Source organism: Megalops cyprinoides, chromosome 9 (assembly GCF_013368585.1).
Source record: "Megalops cyprinoides isolate fMegCyp1 chromosome 9, fMegCyp1.pri, whole genome shotgun sequence".
Taxonomy (NCBI): domain Eukaryota; kingdom Metazoa; phylum Chordata; class Actinopteri; order Elopiformes; family Megalopidae; genus Megalops; species Megalops cyprinoides.
The window spans coordinates 19,366,361-19,388,323 of NC_050591.1; the positions used below are offsets into that span (position 1 = coordinate 19,366,361).

The 21,963-nt window shown below is 47.6% G+C and overlaps 1 protein-coding gene across 2 annotated transcripts in view; it reads right to left on the bottom strand.

Moving 5' to 3' along the window:
- Positions 1-2,501: 2,501 nt before the first annotated feature.
- pak1 (p21 protein (Cdc42/Rac)-activated kinase 1) overlaps positions 2,502-21,963 on the bottom strand; it is a 41,529-nt gene continuing 22,067 nt past the window's right edge. For both annotated transcript variants that reach the window (XM_036536856.1, XM_036536855.1), the window contains exons 2-15: positions 17,842-18,058; positions 16,446-16,540; positions 15,163-15,310; positions 14,662-14,699; positions 13,171-13,284; positions 10,746-10,926; positions 9,201-9,264; positions 8,815-8,863; positions 7,649-7,761; positions 6,844-6,961; positions 6,471-6,570; positions 5,716-5,912; positions 4,608-4,745; positions 2,502-2,875 (exon numbers count right to left, since the gene is read on the bottom strand). In XM_036536856.1, coding sequence (XP_036392749.1) covers positions 2,789-2,875; positions 4,608-4,745; positions 5,716-5,912; positions 6,471-6,570; positions 6,844-6,961; positions 7,649-7,761; positions 8,815-8,863; positions 9,201-9,264; positions 10,746-10,926; positions 13,171-13,284; positions 14,662-14,699; positions 15,163-15,310; positions 16,446-16,540; positions 17,842-18,034 — 1,635 coding nt within the window. In that variant the 5' untranslated portion in view covers positions 18,035-18,058 and the 3' untranslated portion in view covers positions 2,502-2,788. The remainder of the gene's footprint in view (positions 2,876-4,607; positions 4,746-5,715; positions 5,913-6,470; positions 6,571-6,843; positions 6,962-7,648; positions 7,762-8,814; positions 8,864-9,200; positions 9,265-10,745; positions 10,927-13,170; positions 13,285-14,661; positions 14,700-15,162; positions 15,311-16,445; positions 16,541-17,841; positions 18,059-21,963) is intronic.

Below are 21,963 nucleotides of genomic sequence, written 5' to 3' on the forward strand. Positions count from 1 at the left end.
AGAATAATGGTTCATATGGTCTTGAAGTACTATCCTATATATTGACAATTGAGTATGATGATGGGTCAAGCACAGTACATCATTAGTGAAACCTTTGGACCGGAGAAATAATTTATGATACTGCAATAGCAGCCCAATATGGCAAAAAACCTGAAGAATGCCACATTTTCTTTAGTTGACTGTAAATAGCATGAAAAAGCACAGTTAAATGCCTTTTTGTTCTCTCATATGAAAGTGACACTGGATAATGCTGGAACCCCTTTGAAATAATATTAAGCGAGGCAGATGTGATATTAAGCAGGTTCTCCTGCCCTGTTTAACTTCCTTTCAAGTATAATATGGTTAATCTTTACCTACATATGTAAACAAGACATGTATGATAGGACATGTCAAAACAAGTTAGGGTTAAAATTGTCATTTAAGGTACGGTCCAAACTGGAACAAGAATGACACTACTACAAAGTCATCTCTAGTAGATAAATGCATTCACAGCAATGACCACAGTATGCTGATGCTGTAACTATACATATATTAGAGCTACTCCATGAGAAATTGGGAGAATATTGCTTGCTTAGATGTACATCTGAAAGCTATCCAGCTTTCAAGCACAGAGCACTCGGGGCACAATTCTGGCACTGAAGACTAACCACATTCCACTTGTGCTTGTACCTTGGTCCCCAGGGAGTAACTGCAGACGTTACAAACTACAAACTACAAACACAGTGGGATTACACATGTAACTGGTGCTGAAAAAATAAACACTTGAAAGTGGGATCAGATTAGTAAATGACTCAAACCAGGTAGGCATGTTACAACTGGAACTGGAGTTTATTTCCTTGCAAGCGCTCAGCAGTGATTCTCCGAGCCAAGAGTCTGTACATCAGGTCACAAGGGCAACAATACAGCAGGAAGCCACTCTCTCTACACCTTTCAAACAACCAAAAATATTTTTGTTTCTAGTCAAACTACCAAACTCTTGTCTTTCTGAAGAACAAAATATGTCTGCTCAGGTGTGTGTCTATGTGTCTGCGTGTGTGTGTGCGCGTTGGGACAGGGGGCTTGGTGGGGGCAATAGCTGTTGTTTGTCCAGCTACTTGCAATTACAATAAAGGAAAACTTTCATTTTGACAGGTTATTGAAGTTGCAAAGGGTGCTTGAGTATGAAAAGAATTTTAATTCCCCACAGTGAAAACAGCCACTTGTGTGGGAAAGATTAAACACGACTTTCAGGCTATTAGACGTTAAACTAAAAGAACCAACGCTTTAACCAAGACTGATCTTTCATCAAATCATAAACTTTCATCCTTTACCAACACTGAGGCTAATAATGAACAAGATAAGCCTAAAGCTTTCAAACAGTGCCTGCAAAATCTTGCGCACTGTCAATATTAGCCTACTGGACACTGCCAATAAGCACCATGAAGGTGCTTCACACTCTCTCTCTCACACATACACGCACACACACACACACACACATGCAGGCACACACACACACACACACGCGCGCACGCACACACACACACGCGCACGCACACACGCACACAATAGAGACTGAAACAAGCACACAAAAAAAATCTAAAAAGGGAAAAGTTCAACTGATAACCACATAAATTAAAATAAACAACTGTCACAGTACGGTGCCTCTCTCTCTCTGTACAGAGTAAGCTGTTAATGTGACCTTCTTAAATTTGAATCATATTTCCTGATCTGACAATTGGGTTCTGATAAAATAATCCAAATAAGGCAATACATACAAAGAAAAAAAAACACCTGATATAAGCTTTTATCTAGCCATGCCATTAATCATTTGTACCATTTCAATAAGAAATTCAAAATTACTTTTATTCTGATCTATGGCTCAAATATGCAAGACTCTTTGTTACAACAATGACATCGTTGTGTGTTCCCAACTTGCCCATAGGTCTGGGCGAATCCTCAGGTGGCAAATACGAACATGTCATGCCATTTTGATAAGGTCTAATACCTGCAAGATGGTTTAAGGCCAAGAGGTACATTTATGCTACATAAAAAAAAGTTGGTCACTTAGATCATTTAGGTTTTAACCATTATTATTTTCAATTCGAACCTAATACAACACACAAAGGTTGCCTTCGTGAATTATTTAAATTTCCATTTTTCTGCAGTGTTTTCAATAAGAACTGGGAAAAACAGCTAAGAGGCCAAACACTGTGCCATTGTACCGTGACTGAATGTATACTCCAAAACATTTTATCCAGGCATCTTTTGGGTATTATTACAATTGTATTATTTTTTAAATTCTTCTTATCATTGTTTCACATATTTTCAGAGATAGGTTGACATGCGTACCTTTTTCCACACAATCCCAGCATCATTATACGGAAAAAACATTCTATTTTTCAAAGCTCAGACTGCAGTTTAACAGAACCAGATTTAATTTATTAAGATAAACTAACCTACATTCGAACCCCCCCCAAAAACACCTTTAAAAAAAGGAGTCAAAACACACTTTTACTACAAGAAAAAAAAAAAAATAAAAACAACAAATAAACAAAATGCCAAACTGAGGCAGGAGGACTCCTTCAGTGTTTGAAGTGTACAGAAACTCCTTTCCCCAGACGGACCTTCAGGGGGAGATCGGCAGTTTGTCTAGTTTTTCGTTGTCCTCGTTTGGAGCCTCTGAAGTGACGTACCTGACCCTGCCACTGGGACAAAAGGCCTAGAGAGTGGGAGGGGGCCAGCTGGGGCCCCCCCACGGGCCCCCAGGGGAGAGAGGGAGCAGACGGAGGGGAGGAGGGAAGCCCCGTGGCTAGCGGTTGTTCTTGGCCGCCTCTTTGGCCGCCAGGATAAGGGGGGTGAGGCTGGAGAGGGGCTTGGCCACCTTCAGGAACTGGTGCTGGAGGGGGAGGCAGACGGAGAAAGAAATTCAGATAAATTCATTCATGTTCTCATTTATAATGTTCTTATTTTTGCTTATCCAGCAAGCAACATCAAAGGAAGGCTAACATGATCAAATAAATGGGGCAGCAGTGTATCATAGTGATAAGGAGCAGAACTTGTAACCAAGAGGCTGCTAGTTCAATTCCCTGCAGGTACGTAGCTGCTGTTCCCCTTGGGCAATATAAATAAATAACGTAAAATTGTAACCTATGTAAATCTGCTAAATGGATAAACCGAGTTGAATTTACATGTCAGAAACCCATCCATCCTGCTAAACCACCTTGCTCAAGTGTGCAGCTATACAGCCCCTCGCTAGGTTCCATACAATGGCCATATCCGTTTACAATGTGCCAGGTGTGCTGGCACTGCGTGACTTTTTGGCATGGTGCAGACGTACTATTAGCAGAGTGTGTGTGCCACATGGTGGCCCGTGACTGAAACCAGGAAGTAGCCACAGGCCCTGAAATCAGCGACAGGAGTGCAATCGTTCCTGAGCTGCGGTATGGCTGAGGTAACAAGCCTGACTGAACCGATTTTCATTAAACCATAACAAGATTCAGCTGGCCAGCAGTCAGGGCTGGCTCACACAAGCTGCTTCCAGATTGGAGTAAATGAAACACAACTGTGCAGATGATGTTAAGAACACCTCCCAACACACACGCACACACACGCACACACGCGGACACACGCGCACACACGCGCACACACGCGCACACACGCGCACACACGCGCACACACGCGCACACACACACACACACACACACACACACACACACACAGAATGGGAAAGCATGTGAACAGAAATCATGAAGCGTGTGTTTCACATGAAGTGACATGCAGTCGGGCTGCTGCTAGCTGGATGGCACCCCCATGCTCTGTCCCTGTTCCTCTTCCACCGCTCAAAAGAAAACAAAATGGTGCACAGCAGAGCCGAGGGCACGGTGCATGCTGGTCAGAAGTACCCCACTCACGTAGGCACTGTTCACTCTCATTTCCTGCTGGGTCACCTCATCCTTCAGTGTGCACCTCTGAGGCTAATAACTTTTCCCCATTATTTCCCCCCACCTCTTCACTCTGTTCTTCTTGCCATTGAGTCATCCAAGGTGTGACACACCGCTTGCCACATTTCCCATCAGGCCTTTCTGCTTTCTTTCTCGGAGAGGTCCTGCTGACTTCATTTCTCCTCACAGAGAGAAACCTTTTTCAGCCAGCTACCTCATGTTTTTAAATGGAGAAAATTCTGGGCCTGGTTCAAATCCTGGGTGACACACCTCAATTGCACCAGTACAATTACAACAGCCCGAATGGTTTTGGCACCTGTTAGCCAGGCAGGCACAGATAAGGCCACTGGCTTTGTTCATTGGTACCTTATGAAACCTCCATTTTTTTTTTTACACAAATGAAAAAATAGTACATACACTTATTGGAGCTAGAACAGGCACTTCACAAAAATAGCTTCTCACTGAAGTCTCTGTTATACAATTACATTAGAAATTACATTGCATTCAATTTTATTCATTTAGTTAAATAAACCATTATAGTTTATTTGTATTTTATTTAACTTTACTCTCTTTATTCATTGTTTATTCATATTAATAGTAGGACCCCTTGTGTCTAAAGGCATCTTAATTTTTAACTCTTTGGTAACACTGGGATCCTCTTGGGCCTGACATCTTCAGACAGCTCACCTGCAGCAGCTCCTTGGCAGAGCCCCTCTTCTCCACGTCCATCTCCAGACAGCGGTTCAGAAAGTCTCGGAATATCGCTGACAGCTTCTCTGGGTTCTGGAGTTCCGGAGTTCCGTTGGTTGCTATGAGATACAGCGCCTAAAAGAGGGAGATCAGTTCAGTTAAAAAATAAATAAATAACTAAAACAGCACAAAACGGTCGCAAGGCACAGTACTGCTCCAGTGAGATGCCATGTTTTTGCTTGTGCGGGACAGAAACAGTATTGAGCACACCGTATTTTCAACACTGCTTTGACCAAATGTCTGACAACATGGGAGTTATTTTCGCTTACTACAAGAACCCCCATTCCCTGGATCCCTTACCATACTGCAGGTTGAGCAATCAGCTTCACAGAGGCTTCTACTAAGAGTATCTACACACCTTGACCTGACATTGCATTGCAATATTCGGCTCACTTGGAAACATAAACACAATGTCCATGACAAAAACTATAATAAACCACATACACCACACACACACACACACATACCCACCCTGTCTGCCATACAGACTATAATATATCCCAGACACCTTCTACATCCATCAAACTCGACACAACACACAAAATACATGTTACCTATACAATATTGATCAGGTAAACCACAATAAAACCCTGCACAACCACCCTGCATATAAATATTTCACCTATCCACTACGACCCACAATGATGATCCCAATAAACCCACTGCAGCTCCGTCACATACTCCCATCAATCTATTGAGTTTGCTGTCAATTTATCACTATGAAAAAGGAATGTGAAAACACAAACATATAACCTTTACTTGGATGTGGCTCTTGATCTTTTTGTTCACGTGACTGTGTGCTGATAACCTCTGACAGGAGGTCGTCAATCGCTACAGATTTCAGATTTCAGCAGAATGGGACGACATTACAATGTTCTGGACACAAAAGACTATTATTTCCTGTCTACAACTTATTTCAGAAAACCCTTCATACTAAAATGAGACTCTCAATATCCTGTTAACGTGTTTTAATGTATAAATGGTTATCAGACTATTGAAAGCAATGTTAAAACCATAACAGTGTTTTCTGTGATAACATGCTCACCCTAAGCGGGTTCTCGTTGAGGTAGGGCGGCTCCCCCTCAATCATCTCGATGGCCATGATGCCCAGGGACCAGATGTCCACTTTGGGGCCGTAGGCCTTGCGGGTCACCACCTCTGGCGCCATCCAGTAGGGCGTTCCAACCATGGTGCTGCGTTTGCTCTGTTCTGGGGTGATCTGAGCGCAGAACCCAAAATCAGCTGGAGGAGGGGAGAGGAGTGCAAAAGTGGTATTATGAGGGTTTGGGTCAGTTGGTCCATGCGTTGCATTCTTCATTGTGATTAGGTTGTACTCCCTGCATTCCTGGCAAAACGGATTATCTTTTAATGAAAAGTGGACCATGTTAGACACTGGAGGGAGAAACAGTCTGAAGTACAAATAAGGCACAAATAATGTATCAATGTTGCCCTCTGCTGTTGAAAACACAAAACTACATTACCTACCACAAAAGATTTTTTCATGAGCTTATTTATGCCTTATTACATTTACCCACCGAAATAATATTAAAATACAACATTAATAATTGTTATTAATGTTAGTAACTATTCATGTTAGTAAACATTAATGATATTAATAACATTAAAAAATTAAAATGCCGGAGACTCTTCTTTCTTTCAGACTGTATCCCTTCCTGAATAAAAGGCTAAAGTTAAACGATGACATAAGATTGGACCCAAAAAGAATAATTTCTTCTGTATGGGCTCTGATGTAAGCCTCCCATTGTGACCTCTGGGCAGAGGAACAGGAAGTGCACTCACTGAGCTTGACAGAACCATCCATGCCCAACAGGATGTTGTCACTCTTGATGTCCCGATGGATCACCTGGTTTGAGTGCAGGAACTCCAGGGCTTGTAGACACTGAGTGTGAAAAGGAGGCAGTGACTTTCAAAAACTGTACTCATTACACAATATAATACACCAATGCCAACTATCCCACACCCCCATCAAAAATCTACAGCCACCTTGAATCCTTATACAAAGCTTGCTGACTTGCTGCAGGCCCTGATATTGAGCTCAGTGACAGCTCCCAACATGCAGCTCCACCGTGGGCCTCATACAGAGCTCCACCATGGGCCCTCATGTAGAGCCGCTGCACAGACCTAACTGCAGTCTAATGAGAGAGGGACTCACTTCACGACACACAGCAGCAATCTGTGCTTCGTCCATGCAGGTCTCTGTCACCACGTCCGTCAGAGAGCCACCTGCCAGGTACTCCATCACCACCCACAGCTCATCCCCGACCAGGTAACTATGGAAACAGGACGGATACTTGAACTCCCACACAAATGTCGTGTTAATCAATACCGTGTGCATCAGAGTGAGCACCTAACATGAACACGAGGTGTCGACTCTTTTCTCAGAGGATAACACTGCTGACAGTGCTCACAATGTAACTGGCTTGCACAGATTTAAAAACACATCCCTAAGGATATCCCTAATGACAATATGAGTTTTCACCCATCCTGTGTAACAATATCTCTTTTCCTGCAGTGTCCGTGTCTGACAAAATTTGCATATATATACAAACTACAGTGTCCACATCAAGTAACCGAGGGCAGAAAAGACACGTGCACTCAGAAAAGAATCTGACACATTTTACAGTTCTGCTCAAAATGGACTGCAGAGTGTCAACTCTGCAGTGTTTCCCAAAAATCAAATTAGTTGTGAATAACACAACTTGCACTTGTAAATGCACTTGTAACTAAGGTACTAGTATATGTATGTGTGTGCATTCATGGGTGTATGTATGTGTACTGTAGACTACTCATTCCAAAAACTGTGATTCATTATTGACTTTGGCAGTTTAGCATGTTGTGGCTTCCCGTTTGCAGTTCCTGGAACAACCAAACCCATCATTTTAAACGGAACACACACCCACCCACGCACACGGGACCGCAGTGAAGGTTCTGCGGGACGTGTCGCCCCTCTCCCTCACCTGTCTAAATAATTGACGATGTTGGGGTTCTTGTTTTCCCTCATCACCAGGATCTCGTTGATGATCAGCTCCTTCTTGGGCTGCTGCTGCAGGTTCATCTGTTTGATGGCCACCTGAGTGCGGGAGACAGGACAGAGAGCAGGTGTCACGGCTTGCAGGAGGTCTTATATCCAAAGAAACCCGCTGCCAAAAAAAGAGCCTCTTTTCCTGTGCGCAGTTCGGCCCGCCCCACGCCTCTGTGCAAAATGACCTTGGATCAGTCTGCGCCACACCCTGCAACAGTTTTAAAACTGAATGTGTTGATCCATTTCCCTACGGCTCAGCCATCTATAATGCATGCGGTTCCAGTATGTAGTGAACTCAAGCAAACACGAGGGGGGGCATCAATACACGTCACCCCGGCTGCTAATGTACTGGTTATACAGACTGTAGCTGGCTGTTGTGCAGAGCATGCCTAAACAAGAGGGTTACAGAATAATGTCTGGGTAAGATAACATACTGAATGCTCTAAGATTATGAACAAAAAAATTCAAAAACAAAAAAAACGCGATCCAAAATGTTCACTTTCGCACTTCTACACGTTGATGACCTGCAGACAAAGCCAAGGCAACTGTCTCAATCTGTGCATAGGCCAATATCAGGCCAAAGGCTAGTGTGGCTTCTGGGACTGAAAAAGCAATCATGCTACACCAGGAGAGCCAACTCTGGCTCCACCCTGTGCTAGCCTGGTTTCAGCTCTGCAGTGGAAAAGCGATTAACATGGGCCGATGGCCATCACACATCCCTGGAGCTGGATCTGTACAGCTCTGTGGGGTATTTGTGGGTTTTTAAACTGGCTGTGACTGACCAGTGTGCCTGACCTTTTACATATATCAAACAGCCAAGCACCTTCTATTACCACATTTGACAGAAAGTTTAGTGGTTCAATCCTGTGCTTTCACTGGTGGCCAGCAGAGGGCCCTGCTGTCCCTGGGTGGGACAGATACTTCACCATACAGCTTAGCAAACATATGAAATTAGAAACGCCAAACTGAGCACTGTTTAATTTTGGAACTTGAATCGAATATGTCAGAACACAAACTGTTGTATGTGCAACTGGGCTTTACAGAGCCTTGAACACTTCTCTGTCCATTACTGACAAAACAGAGATAAGACAGAAGGTTTACCTCTTGTCCAGTAGCGATGTCTATTGCCGTGTACACTGTTCCTGAAGCCCTGATGGCAGAAAGAAAGGAGGAGGCAGGGAGAGTGACCAACTGGCACCATAACAAAACACCAAACATCCTGAGTATCATGTTATTGCAATCCAGTATCTCACTTCACTACCATATGTTTCTTTGCTAGCAGTAGCTAGGCCTGATTTGCCATTTCCTGCATTGTGGCAAGTGGTTCACTTATTCTGAACTGAGATTCACAAATGGTTGCAGCGTAATTAAGTTTTAATGCTGTCACAGCTTCATAACAAGGTCACACATATCTGGGTGAATTACGTGCTCCTGAAAAACCTCTCTCTACTCCTTAACTGGGGAGATTGTAAGAGAGTGAGGCCTACCCCTGTCCAATCTTCTCGAAGCGTGTGTACTTCTTCTTAGGGTCACCCACGCTGACGATGCTCCCTGTGTGAGGGGGCGAGAGAGATGGGAGTCAGGGGAATAACATATTGCAGAACGGTGGGGTGCAAAGACGAGACATAACCTCAGAGGAAGGGGGGCAGTAATCCTCTTTACCTTGCCAGAGAAAGAGGAGGAACAAGAGAGAGAGACAAAGACAGAGAGAAACCTTCACAAGCAGCAGCCGGGGCCTGTCGGTTTCGTCCGTACTGTCCTGTAGGCTGCGGCAAACATAGATGTGCCTTTAAATCCTCAGAGTAAGAGGGATTTCAAGCAGCAACTGGGCTTTGGGATTCATCGCATCAGAATGAAATCCATAAATGGTTCAGTTGCTCACAGAGAGAGTGCAGTGCATGAGAGACTCTGTTATGCAGTGGCATAAACACCCCCCCCCCCCCACCCGTGCTTTTTCTTGCAGTATAGACCCAGAGTGGTGACTGCTGCAGATGAATGCGTTGTGGGAGAATCCACAGACAGCATGCAGATAGAGAACACTGTCCCCGTCTCTGCGAGTACCCAGAGGGAAGGGGAAGTGCAACAGGAGTCTGAGCCACTGTAGGAGTGGAGAGACGGGCAGGCATCACGGCTACGGGAACATGGTAAAGACACTCTGAAGAAGGGAGGGGTCTCTCATTTACTTCTGCAGCAAGACCGCGGTCGGACGGCATACAGGTCAGGTGCATGCTGGTCCACAGCAGAATGTAAACCAATCAGAGTCAGGGAAACCACACATACACACACAAACGCACGCAGAGGCACACACACGCGCTGCAGACAGAAGAGGGAGAAAGTTTCCGTCCCTGTTCCCCTTCAGGGTTCAGACATCAACGTCAGACGGGGAGCACGGCGTGCAGAACGCTCTGTTCTGCCCAGTCACTTGGTGACCGCAGAATCTCAGCGAAACTTCAGAGTGCGGAACCAAGTGACAGGAACCAGGACATGAGCGACACAGACGAGAGGAAAGAGAACAGGAGAGACACTTGACGGTCGGCTCATTTTGAGAGCTTCGCTTTCTTACCAGTAGAGGGCGACCTTAGCACATCTGTTGCATAGAGCATTTGACAAAATGCAGACTTAAAGATGCAGTTCAATTTGACTTAAAAAAAAAAACTCAAAATTTGTGAGAAAATACATATATTGCCAACATTTTTTCCAAAACTCAATAAATGTTTATGATCACTTTAAATTTAAATATCAGTGATAATAGTAACAGCAATAAGCGTTCCACAGTTAGAGTATTCACATGGACACACTATGAAGCTGTCAGCCAAACATAAGAAATCACACCGTGTGCTCAAAATTTCAGACTTCATGAACACTGTGATACATAACAACCCATCACAGATTCTAATGCACAACCCTTTGATTAAAATCTTGGAAAGGCGCTTAAGCGCATGCCGGTAACAGATGAGGAGACAGACTCTGTTTTCATGGGGACTTGAGCACATAGCCCGCTGTGACTGGCAGAATGGAGTGGAAACACTCACGTAGTTTCTCCAGGATCTCTTCGTCCGTCATCTTGGTCTTCTTCCTGGTCTTGTCGGCGGCGCGGGGCAGGGTGGCGGAGGGGGTGGGGCTGCTGCTCTCTGCCGGGGGGGAGATGGGCGAGGTGGCGGCATCTTTGGTGGGAGGTGCCGGGAGGGGCTCGATCACAGAGCGGGTGTATATCTGTTAGGATGAGGGTGGGGGGAGGAGGGAAACAAACAGGGTGAGGTCCGGTGTGTTGAACGGGGGGGGGGGGGGGGGGGGGGGTCAGTGCATGACGGGACACCTCTGTGGCTGGTTTGCCCTGCTGTTCATTCCTTACATTACAGCTTTTGGCAGGCAGGGGCAGGGCCCAGGGCGTGTGGGCTCAGCTGCTGAATTACATCGGCAGGCGTGCCAGGATGAGGAGAACATAACCAGCTTGAGTCACTAGTCAGGTGAACTCTGGTCAAACCGCCTGAAACCGGGCATCTGACACGGCGAACGGCCAGGGTCCCTTTCACGCGCCGGATTGGACGTGGCAGGACGTGATCAGAGGCAACTGGATGTGGCCAGCCGTGGCACTCGTCTCGAGAGGAAACGAGAGAAAGAGGCTCCTCTCTCCTCTCACACAGCCCCCTCCTTCACCAGGACCGCTCCTTCAGAGCGATGTCACATGGCAACTTCCGACCGGACGAACAGACTCCACCATTAATGCGGTTAGGTACGATGTGTGCGCCACTTATCCCATCGCTCTCGACGCATGAAAGGAAGTTTTCTCCGCATCATTTATATCGAGCCACTGCCACTTCAAACAATTACACACAACAGGAGGAGATGCGTGAATCACCAATAAACTAATTATTTCTATTCCTGCCACAGAAGAGAGAATGTCATGCTAATTTGCTTTTAAAATGCGAGGGGGAAAAAAAAGCAGCCAAAAAAAACTAGAGTACACACGAAAACCCAGAGGGTGCCGTTTCCTCATCAAAAAAAATTAAATTCCGGTTCTTACAAGACTGGCCTGTAAAAGAATTATGTTGTCATATAAACACTTTAAAAATAGCCCAGGCCCTCTCCAACTCAAGTCTCTGATGCGTCACATTTTATTAGCGAGCTCTATGGCTGCAAGTGATTTAAAAGCAAAAACAGCTTGAGCGTTTTATTGTGAGAGACAGAGAGACATTTTAAACAAACATTTTTTCTAGAAATCATTTTCCCACCACCAGTAATATGTGCGAGCGCAGCCAAGTGTTAACAAGGCAGACGCAAACGCACCCACTGCCCAAGACGCTCGCTGATCTCAAAAACCACAACAACACATTTACAATAGGCGCGATCGCCACGCTCTTCCCACACCGGAATGGCGCAGCGCTCGCAATTTTGGGATGGGTCCATGGGCGCCGGTCTGCGAGGCTGCTGATAAAATTCCTACCCCGGCAGGGCAGAAACCGGCAAGCGGCACGGCAGAACTGTCATGTGGCGCGGTGCGGCGCCCCAGAGGGAGCGCAGAACCAGAGGCGGCAGGACGAGCTCCCGGCACCTGCCGACTGAGGAGAACATCAATTTGAGTCTCCCTTTCGAGGCTCCCGCGAGTGACGGAGACTGAGGGGAACGCTAATGAGCACCCCTCCCCCCACCCGTCTGCCACACCCCCCCACCCCCACCCAAGCCAACCCAACCCACCCCACCCCACAACAGCCCCCCACCCCCACCAAACGCTCAGATTTCAAAGACAAACCACCACACCTGTCAGCCGGAGCGTCACGTACGCGCAGGGGGGGAGAAGGTGCTTTAATCAGGGAGGCTGCGCTTCTCCCGACGCTCCCCCGGCACATCAAAAGGCAGACTGCAGGCGCGTATCGACACAAAGGGAGCGGGAAGCCCGATGAGTCAGGCTCACGTGATTTAGCATCTCTGGACTTTGGCCGCCCGTCGCTCATGCCTTTCCTCGCCGCGCGGTGCTTATGTTATTACTAAGGAGCATATTAGCGGCAGAGTTTCAGGGAGAGAGTTAAGCAGTGCTGGGCTGAGTCTGAGGGAACAGAGCAGCAGCACAGGGCTGGGAATGAAGGCGCAAGGCAGAGGGAGAAATGGATACTGACATGAAAATAAAGAGAGACGAACAGAGAGAGGAACAGAGGGAGAAAGGCAAACAGAAAGGGAGAAAAAGAAAGGGCGAAACAGAGAACAAGACACAAAACAGAAAAGGGGATGGAGGGAGATAAGTGTCAAAGTACTTAAACCAAAGCCAAGCAATGGAGAAAGAAAGTAAAACAGAGTGACAAAAACATAAACTACAGACAGGCAGTGGTAATGACAGACAGAAAAAAGTAACAGTCATAAGGAGAAAGGAAGCTAGACAGAGAGGTAGAGCAACATCCTGTTTATCGTGACAAGGAGAGAAAGACAGACAGAGGGAAGGGAGACGGCCAGCAGGACACTCACCGATTTGGTGTGCTCCGGCCTGGGGGCGATCACGGGCGGCGGGGTGGCCTCGTCCTCGTCGTCGTCCTCGGAGACGGTGGCCACGGCGGGGGTCTCGGACACGGCCTTCGAGTTCTGCGCCGAGAGGGAGGGGGCGAGGCGGTTAGCGCGCCCTGCCGTCATCACGTGGAGCCAGACCAAGCTTATCCCGATCATGCCTGCAGCTAGCTGCGGAGCCTGCCATGGGCGTCCCGCGTCTGACAGCGCGGGGCGCCGGGAGGGGAGAGAGAGCGAGCTCCGAGAGGGCTGTGCCCGCGCGGCCCCACCTGCGTGCCAGCCGTCCCCGTGCTCAGACGGGGGAGACGGGGGCCAATGCGGATGAAAGCCATTAAAGATTGTAAAAAGATGCTGATTCACGGTGCGGAGAGCAGGGGCAGGGTACGACTCAAGGACTGGCAGGGAGAGGAGCGGAGTGCCTGGCAGCCCCAGCCTTGCATCCGTCTCCCCCCCCTCCACTCCCCCCCCCCCCCCCCCCCCCCCCAAGACAAGCAGTGCCTTACACTGCTACTTCCACTGCCTCCCCTCCCTCCTCCTCCCTCCTCTTCATCAATAATTCTGGGTCCCTGCAGATCCCTACCTCTGGATACCACAGTACATACAAAAAACTGACCTGGGTAACCATACAGTGCACAGACAGCCAGTACATGTCCAACACACCAACAGTGGCAGCACTAAGCAACTAACTAGTCTTTAGCTAAAGTGGCAGCCAAAAGGCATGCCTCAGAGTCCTCAATGCATCCTTACCCATGAGCCTCTGGGGCCCCTTTTCCTCTAAAAAAAGTCCACTGGGGAAAAAAGACATGGCTGCACAACCCTGCTGTTCCATTTTTGCCCATACTGATGTGCTATTGTTTAAATACCAAGCTTAGTATTAGACAAAATAAGTAAAATCACATGAATCTTTGACAGATTAATGTTAACATGGAAACTACGTCTCACATCTTGGGAGCTTGGGAGACAGCCTTTGACTAAGGTTAAGCCAAATGAATTCTCTCAGATTTTCTCACACCAATAACATCAGAAGGTAACAGTCTACGATTCAAAGGCCATTTGTGAAAGGCTTCATGGTTTATCTCAAATGTACTGTACACATCTCAGCACACATAAAAATGTACATGTCAGTATATGCAGTTAAATGAAAAAATGTTCTATCAACAATAATGTAAATGAAAAGTGTCAGCATAAACAGTATAAATCTTTTCCAAAAAACCAGTTCTCTCACTTTGCCTCTAAGACACTCACAGTACCTCTCTCTCTCATGCACTCTCCCTCTCTCTCTCTCAAATTCAGATCAGGCTTTACTGCTGAGACTTTACAATGTACGGTATCAGCAAAGCAACTAATAACTCTCTCACAATGCCTCTCCCTCCCTGTCACCATTTCTCTTTTTCACAAGGCAGTCAGGCAGCAAAACGCAGAGATAGGTTGTGACTTGCATGAGTTATCTCTTACCAGAACATTTGAAGAGTTGTAACTGTCTGAGGTTTTATCTGTGGATAGAACAGATTTTTCTGTTAGGTAAACAACAGGAAACATCTTAACCAAACCTCTTGTTACTGCCAGCTCATATAAGACCTTCAGGGATTAAAACAAGGAAATTAATTTAATCCATAGTCTTATATAGTCTTCTACAGTCTACATTTAATGTATAATCATTTATCTTACAGTCCCAGTTGTGAATCTACTGTATTTTGGACATACTTTCATGTTATCAGGCTACAACTTCACATCTTATGCAGTCTGCAGAGGAATTTTATACTGCTGGGCCTCTCCTCGAACAAATGGGGATCAATCGTCCCTTACTCAAGGACAATGGCACTTTTGGGATTCAAACCCATGTCCCTCTGGTGCTATGACCACTGCATTTTCACTGCTTCCTCCATGACACTGTTCTTGTCCACTTCTGACTGCTGTTCACACCCATGAGTACTGTGTACTACAGAGTGGGCTCACCTGTAAAGCTCATATACTTCTGGCTGTTGGAGGTCTCTTTGGAGTCGTAGAACTTTAGGACATCCAGCACGGCCTGCGGGTTTTTCTTCTGCTCCAGCTTGGTGATGTTTGAGGTCTGCAGGAGCCGCGCCCACTGCTCCGGCATGCCCTGTGCACCCACACATACAGAGCATGCTCAGAAGAGGACAAGGAGGAAGAGGAAGAGGAAGAGGAAGGCGAGGGAGACAGGAAGAGAGAAGAAGTAGAAAGAAGGGAAAGAATGAGTGAGGGTAAAAGAGAAGGATAATTATGACAGGAAGATGGTGGGGGGGGGGGAGTGGGAGGAAGAAGAGGATGCCAAGGAGGATGAAGTCAAACAGGAAGAAGATGAGGAAGAGGAGGACCAGAAGGAAGAGGAACTGGAAGAGGAGGAGGCTGCTGAAGGAGGAGAATAGTTCCCTGGCCTCGCTCTGCTCTGCTGCAGTGGTCAGAGAACTAGGTCACAGACCTCAGCCTCATTTCTCTGTCTCTCACTGTCGTTCCCTGCTCATCACGCAGCACAGAACTCTCTCCTCATGTCTCCTCTCTCATTCACGCCTAAGCACCTCTCTCTCACACACTCACACACTCACACACACGCTGATCATAACAGACATCATTATCAAGAAGCAGCGCCCCAGGCCAGCGTCAATCAACGCAGAGACCTGTGTCGTTCTGTTTACCTTTTTATAGGATAACGTGAACTATGCAACGCACTATTGCATTACAATGAGTCTGTGACAAACACACACACACACACACACACACACACACACACAGAAATGATGAACTGGGGGCTGAGGTCAGGAGACAGGTAGTGGTGTAGGTGACAATAAATCAGGAGAGTTTGAAGGGGCCAGAAAAGAAGGCCTTTGTTCTATAATGAGAGGAGTTAGCGTGACTCTGAGATACAGGACAGGCCTGCACGGCAGAGGACTGAACCGTGGCAAGGACAGGGGAGAACAGGGGAGAACAGGTCACCCTCAGGGGCCCAATTCACTTAAGTCATTTAGATGACTCAATTATCCAAGCAGCGCGTTTCTAATAAACACGCCGACTGACTCCAGGCGCTAATTATGACTCATTCTTCAAGATACCAGAGACAACTCGATTTTTTTTTACTAAAGAGGTTTTTAAAAAATGCGCATCAGTGTAACACTGGCCTCCGGACAGAGACTGTCCAAACAGTGACAGACAGACTGACTGGACAGAGCAGTTATGTTCTCCTGCCCTCTGACTGGGACCGCTGTCGGGCGCACACTCACGGTGAACTCTCCGGTCACGGCGTCGAAGCCCACGTGGATGGTGTGCTCGAAGTCAGACGGCAAGGAGATCTCCGGCCGCTCCTTCTTCTTGTTAGCTGCAAGTGAGCGACGCCAGGGAGCAAGGGAGCGAGAGACATGAAGAACAGTGGACAGAGAGGGACAGAGAGAGAGAGAGTGAAAGAGAAAGGAAATGCATTACACAGGGGTAACTGAACGGAGCAGCCATACTGCACAACAAATTAAGAAAGCTGGAGACCACGCAAGTCTACATCTGGAGGTCACATTTGCCACACATTTGTTGAGAGGGGGATCAAATAATGATACATGTGATCGTTAACAGCTGTCATTGGTCCTACTTTAAACTAGGAAGTCTGGGAAAAAAAGCTGGGCCAATTGTGCTAGAATATATCACATGCATACAAGCACTACAGTCAAATGTCAATCTGAGGACATTTTATTAACAAGAACAGAGACCTTCCACATATGTTTAAACAAACAGTTGTCAAGGGTTACAGTCCCTGTCAAAGGAAAGTGTTGCCACTATGAACCCAAGGCAAGAGGTCAAGTGATCAAGGCTGACACATGATGTGAGACTGCAGGAGCACACACAGAGGATCCGCATCCAACAGGGGTGATTAAATGATTAATGTGGATGCCGTGGCAGGTGTAACACTTTCACAGGGCTGTGGGGCTTACTGCCTTCTCTCAGAGTACTTCCACATTAATCACAGGCAAGAGAGCGAAAGAGTATGTGTGTGTGTGTGTGTGTGTGTGTGTGTGTGTGTGTGTGCGTGTGCGTTTCCCGAAAATGACAAGGAATAAAAGGTGCCAGGAGGAAAAAAAACAACTTTCCCCACACCGGGTGTGATCCCCTCTGTAGAGAGAGCAAGCTTAGCGCTGGGTTTTCTGTTCAGCAGCTCTGTGGACAGAGGGTAAGAGACTGAGAGAGCATTGTTATTCACGGCGGTCGTCACGTGACGTCACAGACAGCCGTAAAGCGGACAGGGCTGCGGAGCCAGTCTCTAAGGGGGGAGGGACAGCCACGGCGGAGTCTGTGCTGAGTAAATCATGGAGTAAAGAGGAGCGCAGTGCTCCTGCAGTCTGCCGATGACCCGCCTAATCGCTCTGTCATTTCAACATCTTCTCCAGCCAAATACGCTCCTCCATTACAGACATGAGAGCATTAGAGCAACACGGCCACCTCTCTCCCTGATTTACAGTTGCCTTCTCTGGGGGTAAGCTACTGATCACCGCCAAGGCACTGCGCCCCTGCTCGCAGTGTTAGAGGTTCAGCTGGGTGTGGAGGTAAACCCGTCAGGACATTCAACTGTTTCTGTTTAAGAAAGGGGGTGACTTCACCCACAATACACCACACACACACAGGCCCGTCACTCACTCTTGTCCCCTCCCCCGGTGAGGATGGAGCGGATGGAGCGGTCCTTCTTTTTCTTGTCCTCGGGGTTGGGGGGCAGGGGCTTGGAGCCGTGGTTGAGGGGCCCCGTGTCCTTGCTGCTGGCCCCGATCATGGTGCTAGTGTTCCGCATGGGCGGCGCCGGCGGCTTGTCCTCGACTTCCCCATTGTCAGACATCTTGGGCTACGGCAGTTTCTACCTCTGCAGATGGAACAGAGAGACAATACACTTTGACTATGTAGCCAATATACTTTGACTCCTGCAAAGGTGACAAATCAGGTTTGAGATGCTGCTTCAAAAGGACAGACTAACAGCCAATCAGAGTGAGCCTCTTCTGCTGTGGAGATGCTGTCAATCAGAGTTCCAGCTTCTTCAACATTCAGCGACAGAGAACCAACAACTTGGTCAGATTCTCCAAAGAGAAACAAGCAACTGGTCTTTACAGCTCACGTCACACCCGTTGTACTGCGAGAAACAGGAATGAAGGGGTTAAGGACGCAAGCCACACCTAACAGCCACTTACGGTGAGCGAAGGTTAATAGCGCAGTTTAAAGGGCAGAGGCTGCTAGTGCCTTCCCGTTTGCTTACTAGCAGGCCTGTTTGATTTCTGGCTGTGACACAGTGGGCAGCCGTGTGTTTGTCCCTGTCTGCCCACAGCAGCGGGGTCTGCTGTGGCTCTGTCACACTCCAGTGAAAGCCGCATGCTTCCTGCTAAGCTGCCAGGGAGCGGCTGGGGGGGGTGCCTGTGTGGGAGAGCAGCGCCCAACAGCTGGGAAAGGGGTGTGCGGGGGCACGGAGGGAAAAGTCTGGCCACACTGCAGCCGTGTTTGTCCGTTGAGAGGGGAAGGTGGCTGGGCCAGGGGGGCCCTGTGAGAGATGTAGCATCTGCATGAGAGAGTCCCTGTGTCCGGAGGCTCCGCATGAGCCGCGGGCGCATATCTGGCCCAGCAACGGGGGGGCCCGGTCTCAAAGACATCTCTGTGTGTCTCTCTCTCACTACCTCTCAGCAGGGGGTCCCACCAACAGATCGCACCCCCCCCCCAAGCCCCCTCCCGTCATCCTGACAGAGAGGCGCGCTTCACCCCTCCCCTCCCCCATCCCATCAGCACGCTCCGAAACAGCTTTACACCCCATCCTCACCCTCACACATAGAACAGAGCACCTGGCCTGGCCTGGCCTGGCAGAAGCACTTTCACAGATTCCACTGCCCCCCCCCCGCCCAAAGCAGCATTGCATGAGCTAACAGATGTTATTTTTGGCCGCGAACATGTGTGAGCGCGTGCATATGCGCTGCGGCGGTTCAGATCCAGTAACCCGGCACACAAGCGCCGACCCTCAAAGAGCAGCCCTGAGGCTGACACCGCCGGCCGCCGTGGCTGGACTTTTGCCCTTCTAATGCGACCCAACACGGCACTTCGCATTTCGACTGCTGGAATCTCACCTGCTGCTCGAGCGTGGCTCAGCCCCAGAACCGATTTAGAGTTGAACTTTTCTGGTACCCCACCCACCCACTTCTGATGAAGTCATCCTCACCGAAGGCCAAGGCGCGCTCTTACTGATGACTAAACACAATGTCAGCAAATTATTCCATGGTCTAATCTTTGCTATCAGTGAGAGTGCAACCGCAAACTGTACACACGTAAGATTCCAGCTCTTTGAACCGATACCAGCTCTCTGTCTTGGCGAATACGCACACATAAACAAGTCACACACTTATTTCACGGCAAACCTCACTACCAAACACTACAAATTACAACGCAATTTTCCTCGAGGACTCTAGAAAATGTAACAAGATTTTAAATCAGGGAAATCCAGGTTTCTGAGCCTGGAAATGAGCACTGTCCAGCAGCGGGCTGTAATGGTCAGGGCAAAGCACTCTGGATCTCAATGTTAAACCTGGCTGCTGACATAAACCCCAGTTGTGTAGCTGCTGTTGCAACTTTGTACTAGGTACAGTACCTGAATTACTTCAGTCATGATGGAAAAATCCACGTGTGCACACTAATAAGGGAATCAACCAAATAGTGGAAAATGACAGTGTACTCATCCTCATTTATGCAGAGTCCCTCAGCGGGGAAAAATTCCAAATTTAAACAGATTCTCCTCCTAATTGATAACATCAAATTACTCCTTCAAGCCTTCAATTTACTAATTATTACCACTGAATTACTAACAGGATCCCTCAATTCAATAATCTGTACCCTAAAATGACTATTTGTGACCCTCAATTCAATAATTGGAGCCCTCAATCTTTTATTCTGTATCCTCGAATCACTAATTAGAACCCTCTGAATTAGTAATGTGAAGGTACAAATGATTAAATTCAGGGTTCAAATTAGTAATCAGATAATCAAAGGGTATGAGTTATAACGTAAGGGTGTTAAAAGCAGCAAATTGAGGATATTGTGTTCATGTGTTTGAAATGGGAATGTTTCGATAGTAATCCCAGAGTAAGATTTAGATGGGCTGCATGCAGAGTGCCTGGTCAACAAGCCACCGTGGAGTGAATGGAACTTCGTAGACATGATGTCAGAGGTGACTAAGGGTGTGTGGGCCTGGCCTGCAACTGCAAAACTGGCCTCACAACTGGGCATGAATGGGGTAATCCGATCCCTGCATCTACAGCACACAAGCATAAACACACACACACACACACACACACACACACACACACACACACACACACACAGCTGTGGTGACAAAGAGCCAGCTGCTCACACACTGGCACAGACCAACACCCTGTTGTCTGAGGCCTTGACGAGACAGCTCTCTAATTGCATGGCACCTTTCACACCTCTGTTAAAAAGGTGTATGGGGTTTCCCCTGCCCCCCAACTCCCCCCCCCCCCCCCCCAATCCCACAGTGTCTGTGAAGAAATGTGAGAGACGTGTCACATTTCAGACACTGCTGTCACATTTCGCAGGCCCCCGCTATCGTCGCGGAGCTCCGTCCGCGACCGCACAAATATGATTACCCCGTCTTACGTAAACGCGACAGGGAAATAACACGAGAGACGCTCAATTCCCTTTTCATCTCAGAGGGATTGTACAAAAGATCAAAGATCTCAGACAGCAGACACGCCGCAACAAAATAAAACCTTGCAGCTACGGTAACAATGGTAATCACTGTGCTGAGGGCTGGGCTAACAGCAGGCATGTGAAAAGACAGCTATGATGACAAAGTGCAGGTAGATGTTGCAGGCAGCCACACTGAGCAGAAACACATGTGGACACAGTTTGATCCCTCTGACCAGCCCTTACAGACAACGGTGGGGTTCCTGAACCAGATGGACAGAGGCTATGAAAGGTGCCTGGGAGAGCGAAGGATGGAGAGCACAGGAGAATGGTGGGGGGCGAAAATGAGGGAGAGGAGAGGGGCAGAATGAAAACGCAGACGGAAAACAGGACAGGGAGAGGAGAAAGGAAAGCAGAGAAGGAGATGGACAGAAGCAGTGTGAGAGAGATGGAGGGAGTAACAGGTCAAGAAGCAGGGCGAGGGAAGAGTTACACTCAAACATATATATGCAGTGATCTCACGCATGAAATCACATATTTACAGCCTGGCTTTGCTTAGGAAGGCTTGGCCTTGAACTGTGGTCCAGCCCTTTGGAGGAGCTGGGACTCGACTTGCGTAAATACTTCTTCACACCGGCCTTCTTTGCAAGAACTGGCTTTCCAAAGCCCAGCTCTTGCAAGCCTCCATAACCCAAACCAGCCCATATGAACAGCACACCAGACAGATTTAAGAAAAAATATTGTCAATTCAAGGTTAAATATCAGAATGACCAAGACAATTGACAAGAACAACAGAAAAAATTCAAAAGTAAAGAAGGTGTTCCCCATCTTTAACTGGCAGTTAAGTTGGCAGGCCTTGGAAAGGTGCCTTACTTTGTTGTCGGGGGGGGGGGGGCACTGTTTCAGTAAATGATGTCTTAACCTTCCTGTTTGTAACATTCTTGTCATTTAAATGCAGACTTCCCTGTAGGTGACTCAGCTACAGCAATATTTTGGAATCAGTACACACCGTCCTTTCTCTGTCATTGACCCCCCCCCCCCCCCCACACACACACTGCCCCTTTCTCAGCCAGTGACTCCTAACATCCTGGT